The 17,681-nt window shown below is 38.4% G+C and overlaps 1 protein-coding gene across 7 annotated transcripts in view; it reads left to right on the forward strand.

The window, feature by feature from the left end:
• The window catches only part of PDS5B (PDS5 cohesin associated factor B), a 258,856-nt gene that overhangs the window by 141,715 nt on the left and 99,460 nt on the right, over nt 1-17,681 (forward strand). For all 7 annotated transcript variants that reach the window (XM_079779314.1, XM_079779316.1, XM_079779317.1 and 4 more), the window contains exons 14-17: nt 2,778-2,859; nt 5,429-5,477; nt 8,785-8,924; nt 10,590-10,705. In XM_079779314.1, the coding sequence (XP_079635440.1) occupies nt 2,778-2,859; nt 5,429-5,477; nt 8,785-8,924; nt 10,590-10,705 (387 nt within the window). The remainder of the gene's footprint in view (nt 1-2,777; nt 2,860-5,428; nt 5,478-8,784; nt 8,925-10,589; nt 10,706-17,681) is intronic.

Consider the following 17,681-nt stretch of genomic DNA (forward strand, 5'->3'; position numbering starts at 1 on the left):
GCTTCTAGGGTATAATTTTTGTTTTTGTTTTTAAGAGGACTATTTAGAAAGACAAAGACACAGGACAATTGTCTTTGCTGCTTAATTATAACTTAAAGTTTTTGATAGGATGGGCTCCCTAAATATGTTGTAATAGAAAATCTGAGTCAGTGATGATTGCTTTCTGATTTAAGCCGTAGCACTAATCTATATTATAAAAGGCCTGTGGCCATAATGCCATAACGACCAAACGACTGGTCACCAGGAGGTGTATTGATGATCTCGCGGCGCAGGGGGTCTGGGGTCCCGCGGCGGTGCGGTAGGTCTGGGTCTTGCACAATTTCGCGTGCTGGGCCTCTAGTCCTATATAATAAAAGGATATTCAGACGCTAAACGCAGGAGCTGCCCCCTGGTGGTCATTGTGCCGGAAGCCAGACTCCTGGCTGTTGAGTGCATTGGCGGTGGTAGGAGCTTCTCCTGCCTCCGCAGTAGCACTAAGGATGTCCGACTGATGGCTTAGGCCCGCTCCCCGGGGAGCGAGCCTAAGCCGTCAGTTGGACATCCCCCGAGGGTTCCCGGACTGTGAGAGGGCGCAGGCCGGGCTGAGAGACACCCCCCCCCCCCAGTGCACGAATTTCGTGCACCAGTCCTCTATTAGTTTATCATGAACTTTAGATTTGCATGAGATTTCATCTTTAAATTAATAAATAACTATAATAGGCAATGTAATTTTTGTTTTAACGCATGTTTCAAAATGCATGTCTTTCAGAAGATGTAAGTAATGATAAGGTGTATAGAAAGAGATAGAATTACTGACTTTGAAGCTCCAAAGTATTCACAGATGACTATTATTTCTTTGAAAATTAATGTTTTAATTACATAACTGAAATTTAACTTGTTAGGTGAAAATGCTCCAATACAGCGTTTTACCACTTTGAGGTGACTACTATAAAGGAATTTAAATATCCAAATCTATACTAATTTATTTAAAAACTCCAAAAGCTATTTTTTAAAGATTTTTAAAAAATACATTTTATTGATTTTTTTACAGAGAGGGAGAGGGATGGAGAGTTAGAAACATTGATGAGAGAGAAACATTGATCAGCTGCCTCCTGCACACCTCCCACTGGGGATGTGCCCGCAACCAAGGTACATGCCCTTGACCAGAATCAAACCTGGGACCTTTCAGTCCTCAGGCCGACGCTCTATCCACTGAGCCAAACCAGTTAGGGAAAAAGCTATTTTTTTTAAAAAAAATATGTTTTTATTGACTTCAGAAAGGATTTATTTGGCTATGTGGATATTTTGTGGTTCCATACAAATCTGATGATTGCTTGCTCTATTTTTTTTTAAATATATTTTTTTTATTTCAGAGAGAAAGGGAAAGGGAGAGAGAGATAGAAACATCAATGATGAGAGAGAATCATTGATTGGCTGCCTCCTGCACATCCCACACTGGGGATCGAGTCCACAACCCGGGCATGTACCCTGACTAGGAATCAAACTATGACCTGGTTCATAGGTCAATGCTCAACCACTGAGCCATGCTGGATGAGCCAAAGGTATTTTTAAAACATACTGTTAAGGAGGAGAATGAAAATATGAAACAATTTATAATTGTTTTATTTATTAAAAAAAGTAGTTTTGTATGTTTCTCTTTTACTGTTTTATGGCAGTGCTTCATATGTGGAATAATGGAGGTTAATAAAAGTGCAGATAATTGAAAACAATGAAGAGTATTAGAGTATTATTTGGATATGAAAATTTTCCTTTTTGTTTGGTTCTGCTCTTATGTAACTTAATTTTAATAACATTAACTTCTTTCTGTGATTTACATATATTTTCTTGAGCACCTGTATAATTTCTTTTACATTTTTGCCTGAGAACAATAAAAGTATTAAGAGGAATCAAAATTTTTGCCATATAAAAAAATCATTCATTTATATAGAGTATTATTTAAATATATGTAATACATAATATATTACATCATGTATGTCATATAAAGTGTTGTATACATATATAATGCAATAAATCCTACGTAATAATAGACAAATATGCAAATTGACCATACCTTCGCTATGCCTGCGATTGGCCAGGAGGCGCAGGGGGGCGGGACTCGGGGTGTCCTTGGTGGCCGATTGGGCCGGTGGGACGCTGAGCTCGCGTCTGCGCCATGGCTGTGCTGCGGCACAGAAGGGGCCTCTGGGGCAGCGAGCTCACGTCCCGCCGCGGACCATCAAAAGCGGGGGAGCTGGGTGCCTGCCCCCGGAGGCTTCTGAAAGGCCTGGTGCCTGAGCGGACAGGCACCCAGCTCCCCCGTGATCGAAAGCGAAAGCGTGTAGGGGATCCTACACGTGCATGATTCAATCATGCACTGGGCCTCTAGTATAATAATATTTCTGTTTTAGGAAAAATTATTCCTATTCTCTTAGAGAATGTGTCTTTATTTTTTTTGGTCCTGTCTGCCTCCACAGGACCTTACTTCACCAAATATTCCTTTATTTCTCAAGTTTATAATCTCTGTAGCTAATTTCTACACCCTAGCCTATAAACATATTTTAGTTAATACCACTAATCCCTTTCTTTTGATGCAGCTATCTTCTTAAATGTTATTATCTCTTCTGTTTGATGCTTTGCTTTTTCTCCATACATCATCATTGGCTTAGTCCTATTAATTTTGCCTCATCTCTGTCATCTCCTTTTGTGATTTGAACTTGAAAAAAAATTTAATATAGTTAGAATGTTCTGGAAGGATTTTTACCCTTTGTTACTTAAACTTATGTGTCTGTCTTTTTCAGAGCATTAAATGAAATGTGGAAATGTCAAAATCTGCTCAGACATCAAGTAAAGGATTTGCTTGACTTAATTAAGCAACCCAAAGTAAGTTAAATTTAATGAAAACTTTTCCTTTGATGTTAAGTTTTGTCTTTAACCATTACTGCTGTATGTTAAACAGTTATTTCTGAGTGGAACAGTTCTAGAAGCTATGGTTTCTAATGTAGGACACTGAAATTTCGAAGAAACTTATTGTATGGAAAAATTGAAATTTATTATATCTGTAAAAGGTGATACCCAACTGGAAAAAGAATATGCTTCTGAGGACTCAGAATTAAGGGTTTTCGATTTTTTTTCTCTCTTTTTTTTTTTGGTGTTTTTTGTTGTTGTTTTGTTTTGTTTTTGTAGTTTTAAATTTGAAAAACACACCAAAGAGTAACTGTGCATCATTGAAAGCACAGGTAACAGAGTAAAATTATATACTTTTATCTTGCCACACTAAAATTTCCCCACTGTGATTGTATAGCCTTGTGATTTTAGAAAGTTTTAGTATGTATCTTGATACTTTTATTTACAAATAATATTATGGTAACATTAATGTTCTTCTTGTTTTTCATGATTATAAGGTAATAGGGGTATTCATCCAGTTGATGTATCATATTTTATTTTTTGGACATTTAGAATGATTTTTAGGATGGTCTTTTTTTTTGGGGGGGGTGTGTTTTTTCCTAGAATGGTGTATGTAAGCCTATAAAAAGTATAAATCATATGAAAAGCAGTGTGCCTGGTCATTTTAAATTGAATCTGGGAAACACAATATAGTGTTATTTTTCATTTATTTTTTAGTCCATAGTTTAGAAATCCTCCCAATCCTTCATAATGTATGTCTAATGTTTATAGAACAGAGGTCAATAGAGCAGAGTTGTTTACTGTTTTCCTAGGTGTAAATTTGTCCATTTGCTATAAAAATTAATGAGCTTGCACTGTTTGTTTGAGTGGTTTATAGTAACCCTTTCTTATAAATGAGGAATTACTTAATATTCACTTCTATCAAGAATTATAGTATACATTATAAAGTTAGAAAAAATACAAAGCTGTGTTTAACTTGTGGGTGTTTATATTTCTTCCTATTATACTGGTAAGACTCTTAGATGCTTAATAATCGATATATATTTTTTTTGCCTTCTTCATTATTTAGCCTGTTAAGATAGTATTTTTTTCTTACTTAGCTCAGCATTGGAGTCCTTCTGGTTTATTAACTAAATTGATTTGCTCAGTGTCATTTAAAGTGACTTGGTAATTTCCAGGATTATACGTTTGTTGATAACATTTCTTTTTCATGTGGATCAATTTCTTGAAAGCCCAGGACACCACCTCTTTTCTCCCAAATTAAGCAGAAATCTTATTCAAAATATTTTAAATTCCAGATATTTGGGAGTTAACTCTCATACTCTACTAGGGGCCCGGTGCACGAAATTCGTGCATGGGCGGGGGGTGTCCCTCAGCCCAGCCTGCACCCTCTCCAATCTGGGACATCCCTCTCACAATCCAGGACTGCTGGCTCCCAACCTCACCTGCCTGCCTGCCTGCCTGATTGCTCCTAACCACTTCTGCCTGCCAGCCTGATCACCCCCTAACCACTCCCCTGCCAGCCTGATCGACGCCTAAATGCTCTCCTGCCAGCCTGATTGCCCCAAAATGTCCTCCCCTGTAGGCCTGGTCGCTCCCAATTGCCCTCCCCTGTTGGCCATCTTGTGGCGGCCTTCTTGTGTCCACATGGGAGCAGCCATCTTGTGTGTTGGAGTGGTGGTCAATTTGCATATTGCCTCTTTGTTATATAGGATTATTATTTAGGATTCTGTTTGTTTCTCAGTTCCTCTCAGCAAGTGCCTTCTTAATAAGGATAGTGTGTTTGTTTATTTGATTTGTTTTTTTCACCCCAATGTCTTTTGAGCTCCGTATTTTAGAATTGAGTTGTTCAGTGACATTTTGAAAAAAATAACACCTGATGCAACCAATAAGTAGCATTCTTTGAAAGTTCTTTTATACATTTGACTTCACAGAGTGTATTATTACATGCAGTACAATGTTGTGAACATGTTCATGCACTGGAATAATACTACTCTGATGTAGCAAGTAACTTGCATTCTTGGGAAAATTGTTCATGTTAATGGCATCTTTTTAAATTGGGTGGCAGCAGACGCGGCCCCTTTCCCAGGGGGGCTGAGGGCCGACTCCCTCCTCGGGGCCAGCGGCCAACCTTTCGTGCCCTGTCTCTTCCGGCCGGCAGGCCCCATTTGGCCCACCACATGCCTACCGTGGTGGCGGTCCAGTGGTGAGGAAAGGAGGAGGGGGGAAGGTGGGGAACCGCGTGGTGGCTGCGTCAGCCTCTGGCGTCCGTTCCTTCCTCGCCTGTCCCGGCAACCGTCACTCCTCTTCCAACCCCACCAGAGCCTTGGGGCCCTGATTGGCCCGGCCCTGATCGCCGGCCAGGCCTAGGGACCCCATCTATGCACGAATATCATGCACCGGGCCTCTAGTAGGTAAAGAAGGAGCATACAGTGGTGGTAAGGCTGGAGCATTTGTAGATTATGCTTATCTAATGTTCTGAAGAATATAATGAAGATTATTATTAGGAAATTTTAATTTTGCTTTTTTTTCTGTGATTTTTCAGACAGATACCAGTGTCAAGGCCATATTTTCAAAAGTGATGGTCATTACAAGTAAGTTACTTCAAATATTATATGTAAAATTTAAGTTTTAGTTGAAACATTTCTGATAATTTCAAGTTTTTCATGGAGTTCCATTTTAGGATATAATAATATAGGAAAAAACTAAAAAGTTTTGGATTGATTTTTTTTTTTTTTTGACAGCTTAGCTTTCCCTTTTTTTCAGATTTTTTATTTACTTTGCCTACTACATGGAAATGTTTTGTTTGTTGGTACATGCAAGAGCTCGATAAAGGATTTACATAAATTTATTTTTGAGAATTAGTTCAATTTATTACATAAACAGATCTCTAAAAGTGAATCTGTTGCTTGTTCTAACACCAAATCTATCTGAGGCTAATTTCATTTTGAGCCAAAATTTATAATGAAGGGTATACCTAATAATTATAAACGAGTTTCTTTGAAAACAATTATTAATTAGCCTTTTTGCTTTCAGTGATTTGAAATAAAACGTTACTTAATTGCATTGACCAGGAAAGACCAAAGGATTATGTAGCATATCCCTGGTTCAGTGCAGGGAGAGAGAATGGCAGTTGTTTTTGCAGGGCATTTGCTTTTTCTTCCAGACCGCTGTGGGTCACAAAGGACAGGGAAATAAACACCTGGAGGCATGCTGAGCTTCCACTGAGTAATAATGAAGAGAGGTTAGATGGATTTCTGAGATGTTAACAAATATTTCAAGATGTGTATGGAAGTAGTGTTAAAACACTCAAGACCTAACTCAGGGGTTTTAGACTAAGTGATAAAAGAGTTTTTGCATAAGTATGGCTTTAAGCCCAAAGTATATTTACATAAATCCATTTTCAATTCTTTTGGATAACTTACAGCAAGTGAATTGTACTATTGCTTTTTTATAACTATCTCCTCAGCAGTTTGGGTGTGGACACTACCCCTAAAGGATATCATCTCCTATATTCTTTCTCTCTTCCTCCCCTTACCTCCATCCATTCCTTTAAACAATTTTAGTATTTCCATAATTCTGTTCTGAGGAATGCTAGTATCCTGCAGGAGTTAATTGTATTGTTAGAAAAGGGGACTCTCTGGTCAAGTACATTTGTGGAATACTGTATTAAAGGTTTTTTGTTCCTTTTGTTCTCCCCCCCCTCCTTTCCTCTCCTGCCTCCCCACTCCCATCTCTCTTTTTGTTTTGTTTGTTAAAATGGTAGGCCTTCCTGTAACCTTTAATAGGATGCTTGTCCATTGTGGAGGAGCTGTAAAGGGACATTTTCTAAAATCATTTGAAAACAATAAAGTAGATATTTTGTGTTATAGAACCATAAAAATGGTTATCAGTGAATTATTTAGGGGGGAAATTTCTTCTTAATACATTCAGTGATCTAGCCAAGAATTAAAATGGAATTTCAGAGTTGTATATGAACTTGAAGACTACATTTACTATACTTACGTTTTAAGATTCAGTTGAATTTCTACTACTTTTATTAATGTCCATTAGAGGCCCGGTGCACGAAATTCGTGCATGGGGGGGGGTTGTCCCTCAGCCCAGCCTGCACCCTCTCCAATCTGGGACTCCTCGAGGGATGTCCAACTGCCCCTTTCGGGACTAAACAGGCAGTCGGACATCCCTCTCACAATCCAGGACTGCTGGCTCCCAACTGCTTGCCTGCCTGCCTTCCTAAATCCCCTAACTGCTTCTGCCTGCCAGCCTGATCACCCCCTAACCCAGTGATGGCGAACCTATGACACGCGTTTCAGCACTGACACGCATAGCCATTTCTGATGACACGCGGCCGCTGAGGCGGCCGCATGCCGAGGATGAAACATTTGCTGCACCTGAGGATGAAACATTTGCAAAATAATGTTTTTTCCTCAAAGTGACACACTACCCGAGTTATGCTCAGTTTTTTGGCAAAGTTTGACACACCAAGCTCAAAAGGTTGCCCATCACTGCCCTAACCACTCCCCTGCCAGCCTGATTGCCCCTAACTTCCCTCCCCTGCAGGCCTGGTCACCCCTAACTACCCTCCCCTGCAGGCCTAGTCCCCTCCCAACGGCTCTCCCCTGCAGGCCTGGATCCCCCCCAACTGCCCTTCCCTGCAGGCCCAGTCGCCCCCAACTTCCCTTCTCTGCCGGCCTGGTCACCCCTAACTGCCCTCCCTTCAGGCTTGATCACCCCCAACTGCCCTCCCTTGCAGGCCTGGTCCCTCCCAACTACCCTCCCCTGCTGGCCTGATTGCCCACTAACTGCCCTCCCTTGCAGGCGTGGTCTCTCCCAACTGCCCTCCCCTGCTGGCCATCTTGTGTCCACATGGGGGTAGCCATCTTGTGTGTTGGAGGGATGGTCAATTTGCATATTACTCTTTTATTAGATAGGCTAGTTCTGTATTATAATTTCTGTTAGAAGTATCCTATCTGGTTCTCTGTAGCAATTATAAGTAGCCAGAAAAAAACGTTCTAGGATCAATATTTTATTAGCTATCATAAGTGTTTTTGATACATGGACACATTAGGAGAATAGTATAAAAATTATTGATTCTACAAAAACTCATTCTTCCTTATACAATAATGGCATGTCTGGCAGTAACACCTGCAACATATTGCTTATCATGTGTTGGTGTCAGATAGCATGTGTGTGCGTATGGATTATCTGGATGGTTTAATAATAAACAATGGAGTACAAGGAAATAATTTCTTCAGGGAAAAACTTACTGATCTCTTGCTGTGAATTACAAGAGAACAATGTATGCAGGAAGCTCAAGGAGATAATAGAATTATTGTTCAGGTTGGCATTTAATGCCCTTAAGTTACAAGGAATTATTTAGAAACTAGTGGCCCTGTGCACAGATTCATGCACATTGAAAGGAAAATAATTAGAAGAAATCTTTTAATTTTGCTATTTGCCCTTTCTCTGTAATGGACACTGGTCACCGTCTGTGGGCCGGTAGGTGGGGCGATCGGGCCCCGCTCACACCTGCCTTGGCCTGGCGTGACCCGCTCCCTGCTCCACCATTCCATCACGGACCCACTTCCCACTCTCATTGGGGCCCATCAGGGCTGGCAGGGCCTCCACTGCTGCCATCATGGCGAGTGGTCGAACTCCCGGTTGAGGTGACAATTTGCATACTTGGCTTTTATTATATAGGATAGCCAGTTCAGTCTTTCCCAGTATAGATGTAAGTTAGGATTATTACTCAGAATCAATTCAATTTGTGACATAAGCTGACTATTAAAAGTGAATCTGTACTTTGGTGTTACTTGCTCAGATGTGAATCTATCTGAAGCTAATTTCATTTTGAGCCAAAATTTTGAGAAATTTCTAAATTCTATATTAATTGAATTTTAGGAAATTTGCCAGATCCTGGTAAGGCTCAGGATTTCATGAAGAAATTCACACAGGTGTTGGAAGATGATGAGAAAATAAGAAAACAGTTGGAAGTACTTGTTAGTCCAACATGTTCCTGCAAACAGGCTGAAGGTTGTGTGGTAAGAAGAAAAATGTAAAAGAGCTAATGTTTCAAGAAACCCCCAAACCTTTTTTTTTGGTCCCCTTTTATAAAATTTATATTCTTCATATAAAATTCAGAAAATGTCACAAATACAACAATATAAATAAACTCTAATTTTCTTATAGAGACCATTGCTGTTTATAGTATGGTGTGTATCCTGAAATAAATGCTTTGTTCATTTTACTTATTTTCATTAATAGTCTTTTACAGTATGATATTTAATAGTAATAGAGCATACCATTAAATATATTTACTGAATGTATTGAACAGTCCTCTGTATTACATATGTAGACTTTTCTCCCAGTTTTTTTTTTTTCCAAATGTTTTTCTTTTTTTTTTTTTTTTTAAATATATTTTATTGATTTTTTACAGAGAGGAAGAGAGAGGGATAGAGAGTTAGAAACATCGATGAGAGAGAAACATCGATCAGCTGCCTCCTGCACACCCCCTACTGGGGATGTGCCCGCAACCAAGGTACATGCCCTTGACCGGAATCGAACCTGGGACCCTTGAGTCCGAAGGCCGACGCTCTATCCACTGAGCCAAACCGGTTTCGGCTTCTCCCAGTTTTTGATTAAAGAACAATTTAATTCAGATCTTTATGGCTAAATAATTTTACATAGTCCTCATTATTTCCTTAGGATAAATTCTGTATTGGTCAGTTTTGTTGTTAGAAGTAAGCAAAACTTAAAAACTTAGTTATTTTGATAGGATTTGTAATTCTTGGCTGCTAGTCATCTGACTATTTTTTCTCCTGTGTATTAGCCATTTATAGTTCTTTTATACATTTTTCTTTTGTGTTTTTAATCTTTGCCTATTTATCTAGAATATTTGTCTTTATCTTATTGATTTGTTATTCATGGCATTTTGTGTTAATTGAGCCACAAATAATTTTCTGTCAGTTGTAGTTTGTCCTTTCATTTTATGCTGTCCCTTACATACTATAGCTTTATTTTTTTAATTTAAATTTTATTTTTCAATTACAGTTTACATTTTGCGTTATTTTGTATTATTTTAATGTATATAGCATAGCCATAATTTTTTTATCTAGCTGAGTGTATCAGCAGTCTCCTCAAGAATTTTTCCTTTCGAGCACTGCTTGTGAAATCTCATTCTATTACAAGTCAATGAAAATATTTTATGTCAGTTTTTTAAAATCTGTTGCCCATGTTTCTTTCAAGAGGCTTTTAAAAAAGATAATTCTTGGCTCCATCCCAGATTGACTAAATGGGAATCTCCACAATGAGGCTTAGGAATCTGTAGCTCCACAAGCTCCCCTGATGATTGTGTTTGCTAAAGTTTGTATGTCTACTGACACTGGTTTTATTCTTTTGTATTTGTTTTCATCCTATTAGAATATTTTTGCTGTAAGGTATGAGATAAGGGTCTAACTCTGTTTTTATTCTAAATGTCTGTTCAGTTATTTCAATATAATATACTGAATAATCTTTTTCTACTTGAAATGCTACCTTTCTCATATGCTAAATTCTTAATTTAGTCTTTTATTGGACTTATTCAGTTTCTTTTTATTTAATTTTTCTAGTACCAGTAATACATGGTTTTAATTATGGTAGGTGCTTAACATTTTAATGTAATCATTTAAACATACCTTTGTAACATTTTTAACAAATCTACATTACAGCGTGAAATAACTAAGAAGTTGGGCAATCCCAAACAGCCTACAAATCCTTTTCTGGAAATGATCAAGTTTCTTTTGGAGAGGATAGCACCTGTGCACATAGATACTGAATCTATCAGGTATTTGTATATAAAAATATTACATTTTTATTTCTGTACATTCATTCATGCTTTAGTAGTAAGTCACTGATGATTACCTGCTATACCAAGACACTCATCTGTATAGAGGTATATATATACATAATGGCTTTATAGTCATCTGTATATACCTGTGTGTATATATATCTATTCATATATTTATGTATACATGGTCATTTGTACATATTTAGTTTTTATTTATTTTAATTTTAAATATTGCTTTAATTTGTGTGAGAAATTACCAATCCAAGCTTAGTTTTTATCTGTTTCTAGTGTACCAGAAGTTCCTATTTTTTGTTAGCTTGCATAGATTAGGTAATACAATAAATTGCTTTAATTTGTGTGATGAATTATTAATCCAAGCCTAGTTTTTATCTGTTATCAGTGTACCATGAATTCCTATTTTTTGTTAGCTTGCATAGATTAGGTAATATGAACAAGTATACCTTCAGGAAAAGAAAACTAGGTGAGCATATTATAAAGAAACATATGATACATTTTCACAGATATTTGAGAACTGGAGATGTTAATTTTAAACCAACCCTCTTATAAATTTCAGCTTTGATGTCACTGTGATCTTGGAAAATACTTCCTTTTTATGTCTTTAATTCCCTTTTGTAAAATATGAGAAGAGCTTTTTTAAAAAACTGTTCCTAAAATGAAATGTTTCAACTAGCTAAAAAATAAGCTAATTATAATGTATGTATAGCATACTGCTTTATTAGTCATCAGTAATATCTTTCAGAACTATATTAGAATCTAAAAGAAATCATACTAATGGTATAACCTATACCCCTTTGGGGACTTCTTGTTGGGGGTGAAGGGGACAGGGTGTAACTTCGCCCATGCTCTCCCCTGCCCCCCACAAAGTAGGGAGGTCCTACTTTGGATATCCATTAGTTACTTTGAACTCCTATTGTATCAATTTTCATTTGAAGAAGGGGTTCTGTGGTTTGAAAAAGAAAACAAAACACTAGAACCTTCTTCATTAGTGTGAAAAACAATCTGAATCAGACTGAATTGCATTAGTTAAATAATTTTGTGCCTTCTGTATTCAAAGCAATTCCAGTTAGGTATTGGCAAAGCATACTATCTGCTTTTCATCGGCCTTCTGTCTAGTAATCTAATAAAGAATTTTAATCAGGAGATTATGTTATAGATCCATAAAATTAGTGCAAATAATGTCAGATGATTAAAAGAGGATTTCTCTAAGGGGGTAGTATTTGACCAAAGAGGAAGAATGGTTAAGATTTTTTTTTCTACAGAGATGGGAAATGAAATATTCTAAGCATTGAGATTAATATAAGCCATGCTAACTGGATTGGAAAAAACTAGGCTATTTAGAAAATGATTACCATCTATGTAAACTACAGTTTAGAGAAGTATTAAAGGGCTTTGAGATGATGACTGGGATTAGACTGTGGAAAGCACTTAAAATCCACCTTTAAAGCTCTTACTTTTCTCTTTGTTCTGTTGAGAACCATGGATTGTTGATAGATAGGAGGACGGGAGAAGAGATAGACTGCTAAAGCATTGTTACACTTGTCTGTGGATGGTGGAAGTGGGATGGAAAGGAAGAATCATATTTGAGAAAGATTTGAAAAGAACAACCTAAAAAATGGGTCATCAATAAAGATGAGGAAGAGTCAGAGGTATAGGATTCAGGTCCAAATGATGAAGAGAATAGTAATATCTTTAAAAAAAAAAAAATGGAAAGGGAACTGGTTTTCAAGGAGGTGTGAGGAAGGTTGTGCTTCTTATTTGGATGTGGCAAACAATTTTTGTAAAAAAAACTAAGGTAAATTGAGTCTAATGTGAAAATGACTGGATTACTTCTCTGAACAAGGGATTTTTTAGAAAGAAAAGGATCCAAAGATCATGGACTGAATCTTGTGGTTTTATAACAGTAGAAAAATTAGAGAAATGTAAGAAAATTAGGTTATTGCAACAGCTTTCAACCCTTTCATCCAATGGCACACATAAACTAATTACTAAAATTCTGTGACACACCAAAAAATATAGTTTTTGCCAATCTAACACTCAAAAAAATAGGTATAATTTTGATTCATTCACATGGGATGGCTATTGTGTTGGCTATTGTCATTTTTTTTTTATTTGACAGTCTAAAGGAAAAGAGGTCAGTGTCCCTGACTAATTAGTCAGGTATTGCGTATTTAAAAACGTATTATGGCACACCTGTTGAAAATCTCTGAGGCATTGCAATATGTTGAAAATTAAGATGGAGGAAGTTTTTAGAAATAATGTATACCACAAATAGTGAGAAAGACAAAAATAGATCTTTAGCTTTAGCAATCAGTAGCCCATAGTTAAAATATAAATAAGAATAACAGTGAGTGCTTGTAATGTGCCTGGGATCATTCTGAATGTCTTACATGTTTTACCTCATTTACTTCTTAACTTATAAGACAAGAAATATTATTATTCTCATTTTACAGATAAGGAACAGTGAGTTAAACAGATGTTGAATAACTTTCCCATTGCTTGGAAGTGGTGAATGGCATTTAAATCCAGGAAGTCTGGCTCCAGAGCCCTCTTGGTTAACCACTCCATTATAAATAGGCTTCCAAAAAGCTTCCACCTTTAGTCCCCACCAATACTCAGTGAGTGTCCAGTTCACCTAACTCTTCCAAATGGTGGCTATTAACCTTTCAGTCTGCCATTTTATAAGTATTATATAAGTGCTCTTTTATAATAAAATATATTACTAATAAAGTTGTACATCTCTGCTTTACATTTGCACTTTTTATTTTTCTATGAGGAACTTAGAAGAATTGTCTTTTTTTCTTATTATAAGAATGCTTTATAAAATAAGGCTATTAACTCAGTTCGATTGACATTAAAATTTGACATTAATAACATTAAATTATATAATTAAATTTATCAGTTGTCTTTATATTTCTTTCTGCCTTTGGTATTATATTAAGTGGTTATGTTTTTGACAATAAATCTTTAATTACTCTATAATTTATTTTAATATAGGGTGGAAGTAGAGAGTCATCCTTTTAAGCATATAACTACTTGTATTAACTCTATTTATTAAAAAAATGTATTCCTCCCCATTTGATTTTAAATGTTTCATTATTATAGCATAAATTGCTATATGATTTGGACTCTTCTACATTTCACTTTAGTGTATTTGTGTTTTGAGGCTTTTATGATGCATTTTTATCTCATTGACACAGTTCTTTCATTCCTCCCCCTTAAAATTTATTGGTTATTCCCAAATAATAATTTTTTTCAGAAGAGCCATGAAATGGGTTTGTTGAATCTTATCCCACGTCAGGTTATGTTCCCCTGAGATATTTATGGATTTAGTGAAAAATGTCACTTGTATAATATTGTGTTTCCATCTTAGGAAAATACTTGCTTTCATTTACAGTCAAACTTCTTTCTGAAATGTCTCCCTTCTCCAACAATTTTTGTTCTTCACCAAGTTCACAAAAAAAATGTCTTTGTTGTCTAACCAAACTTCAGTTTTCAACCTGACAACCCTTTCAAGCTGATACCTCAGCATGACAAAAAGTGTCTCTCAGACAACAAAGGAGAGAATACTTTTTGTTTCTGGGGAAGTCAACTATTAGCACAATTTAAAAACATAAAGTGGCCATCAAGAGTGCTAATGTTACTAAAGAAGTAAAAGAAGCAATGATCACAGACTATTGAAGAGGTAGAAAAACTGTTGTTGATTTGGATAAACAAAAAGCAGTTAGCCCGTGACAGCATTTTGGAGGCAGTGATATGAAAAAGCAAACATGCTGTAGGTTGATCTGAAAGACAACCTGGAACAAGTATAGAAGTGATTTCTTTAAGGCTAGTAGGGGGTGGTTTGGTAAATTTAAGAAAATAAGTGTTTCCTTATAGATTAAACAGTACATTAGACATGTATTGTCAGTAAGAAAAGTTAAAACTAAGGAATCATTGGGGGGGGGGGGTCTTGAAAGGATTAATTCAATTTACATTATTTCTAATTTAGAACAAATTATTTCTGGAACGGCCTTCAGAAACTAATTAAGTTTCTGTATTTGAATCTGTATGCTATCTTTATATATAATTTTAGAGTTTATATACAGATTCTATGCAATTAAACCATTTTATTCCTACTCATCCTAATATATAAAACCCCAGGGTCCGTAACGACCGACCGAAGGCTTGACCAAACACCAGAAGTCATTCCTGCAGTCAGTGCTGGGTTACTGTGACGACCCAGCACTGACTGCCACTGCTGCAGGTGTGGCGAACCAGCACTGACTGCCGATGGGGCTACGGATCAGGCCCAGAGAGAGGCCTGAAGAGAGAGGCAGGGTCTTATCCGCAGCCTCCATGGCAGCTGTTGATCAGCCGTTGCCTCTCTCTTTCTCTCCGGGCTTTGCCATCAGCTGCGCCTCTGTTTCTCTCTGGACCTCTGCTGGGGCTGCTGATCAGTCCCGCCTCTCTGATCAGGCCCTGAGATAGGCCCAGACACGCTGACTGGCATAGAAATTGACCAATCAGAACCAAATCTGGGTGAACTGTGAGGAGCCAATGGCTGCCTAGGAGGCAGAGCTTTTGATGCTGAGTGGTATAGAAACCGACCAATCAGAACCAAATTGGCCTGCATGAGAGGGCAGTTGGGGGTGAGATCAGGCCAGCAGAGGAGGGCAGTTAGGGGTAATTAGGCAGGCAGAGGCAGTTAGGGGTGATCAGGCCGACAGGGGAGGGCAATTGGGGGCGAGATCAGGCCGGCAGGCGAGGGCAGTTAGGGGTGATCAGGCAGGCAGAGGCAGTTAGGGGCAATCAGGCAGGCAGGCAGGTGAGCAGTTAGGAGCCAGCAGTCCCAGGTTGCGAGTTGGACATCCCCCAAGGGGTCCTCGATTGGAGAGGGTGCAGGCTGGGCTGAGGGAACCTCCTCTCCGTGCACAAATTTCATGCACTGGGCCACTAGTCCTAATATATAAAAACCCTGGGTCCATAATGACCGAAGTTTCGACCAGATGCCAGCCAAGGGAGCTGAGGGAGCTGGAGCTGTGGGCCCCTGGCTGCCCTCGGCAGCGGCTGGGAGGTGGGAGCTGTGGGCCCAAACAACCAAAGGACCGATTTGGCTCTCACGGGTGGGGCTGCAGAGTCTGAGGAACCTCATGGTGAAGTGGAGGAGAGTCCAGGGGCGGTGAGGTGGAGGAGAGTCGCAGGGTGGTGGAGGCAGATGGGCGGGGTGGTGGAGGCGAGGTGGAGGTGAGGTGGAGGCGCGGGCCAGGGCAGGGGCGGCAGAGGCAAGGCAGAGGAGCGGGGTGGGGGCTATTAGCGTGGAGCTTCGAGGGGGTGCTGAGGCGGAGGAGTGTCGCGGGTCATGGCAGCGAGTGTGGAGCTTCACGAGGCAGGGGCTGTTAGCATGGAGCATCCTGGGGCGGCGGAGGCAGAAGAATGTCGCGGGGCATGGGAAGCAGAGGCTGAGGAGCCTAGTGGGGCGGGGGCTGTTAGTGTGGAGGTTCACAAGGCAGGGCCCACGGAGATGGAGGAGTGACGCTGGGCAGCAGACATGGCCCTGATTGCAGCTAGGCCTAGGGAACCCGCACGATTTAATTGTGTGCAGGGCTACTAGTCTATATATATAAAAGCCTTAGCAACCAAATGAACAGTCGACCAGTCAACCAGTCGCTGTACGTGCACTGACCACCAGGGGGAAGACACAATGCAGGAGCTGTCCCCTGGTAGTCAGTGCGCACCCACAGCCAACCTCCCATGGCCCCTTCCCCCGCTGGCCGGCCAACCTCCCATATCCCCTATTGATCCTGATTGCTGGCCAGGCCGAGGGACCCCACGCGTGCACGAATTCGTGCACTGGGACTCTAGTTTTATGTATTTTATTTGCCCTTGTGAATAGATTTTTTTTTCTATATCTTTTTAGGTGACTTTGACTAATATAGAAAACACTGTTGATTAGGGAATGTTTTGTTGGTGTCATCTCACTGACTTTTAGTATTTTTTTCAATCTTTTAGTTGATTCTCTTGTTTTCCAGGTCTATGGTTTTACTCAGATTTTTTTATATGTCTGGCTCTCGTTTTTCGGGTTAGCTCAATTGTACCTCTTCAGAAATTCCTTTTGGTGAAATAACTTCACTTCTGGTCTTGGCCTTTTTTTTTTCTAGTCCTTATTTTCTCTTGATTATCATTTTATGTATTTGTTTATTTTTGGCCTTCCCTCACTAGACTGAAAGCATGCAAGTAGTCATGGAAGAAAATAACGAATTTAATTTTGGATCTGTGATATTTTTCATTCCTATGGTACATCTAGGTAAAAATCCTTGGGGCTTCTGAAAATATGGGAACATGATTCAGCCTGAAGATTTTAATTAGGAATAGTTGGAGATATGACAATTGATTGATCAGAGAAAATGGTCAGAAAAGGAGAGAAAACATCCTCAAAGATACCAATTTTTAAAGGGATGGTAAATTTAAAAGGATCCTATAACAGACACAAATAAATTTCACTTCTAGCTTGTCCTTAAATTTTCAGTACCTAATATTTTTGTAGAAACCATGATCTAGTAAACATTAGTGAACATTAATTGAATTTTTTTGTATTTTGATAATATTATATCTCTGATGTTTATTTTATGTTAATACCTATCAGTGTGACTAATTGTTTTACATAATTGATATGCATTTATGAAATGATTATTTTAACAATAACTTAAGCTTGTTTTTAGAAGAAAATTTTAAAAGTCTGTGTTTCCTTTTTGATCTATTCTAATGTTCTAGTGAGGCTTTATTGTATATCTTGTTACCTCTGTATTTTTACACCTTTCAATAGCAGGTTTGTGTATGTCTGTCTCTTACAGCAGTATCTAACATACAGTAATACTTAATAAATGGTTTGAAAGTGTTTAATGTTGTCATTTGTACATTATCTCAGTATAGATTGTTCTATTTACTGGAGCAATAGTGAATTTTAGATAATTAG

This window comes from Cnephaeus nilssonii, assembly GCF_951640355.1.
Source record: "Cnephaeus nilssonii genome assembly, chromosome: 8".
Classification (NCBI taxonomy): domain Eukaryota; kingdom Metazoa; phylum Chordata; class Mammalia; order Chiroptera; family Vespertilionidae; genus Cnephaeus; species Cnephaeus nilssonii.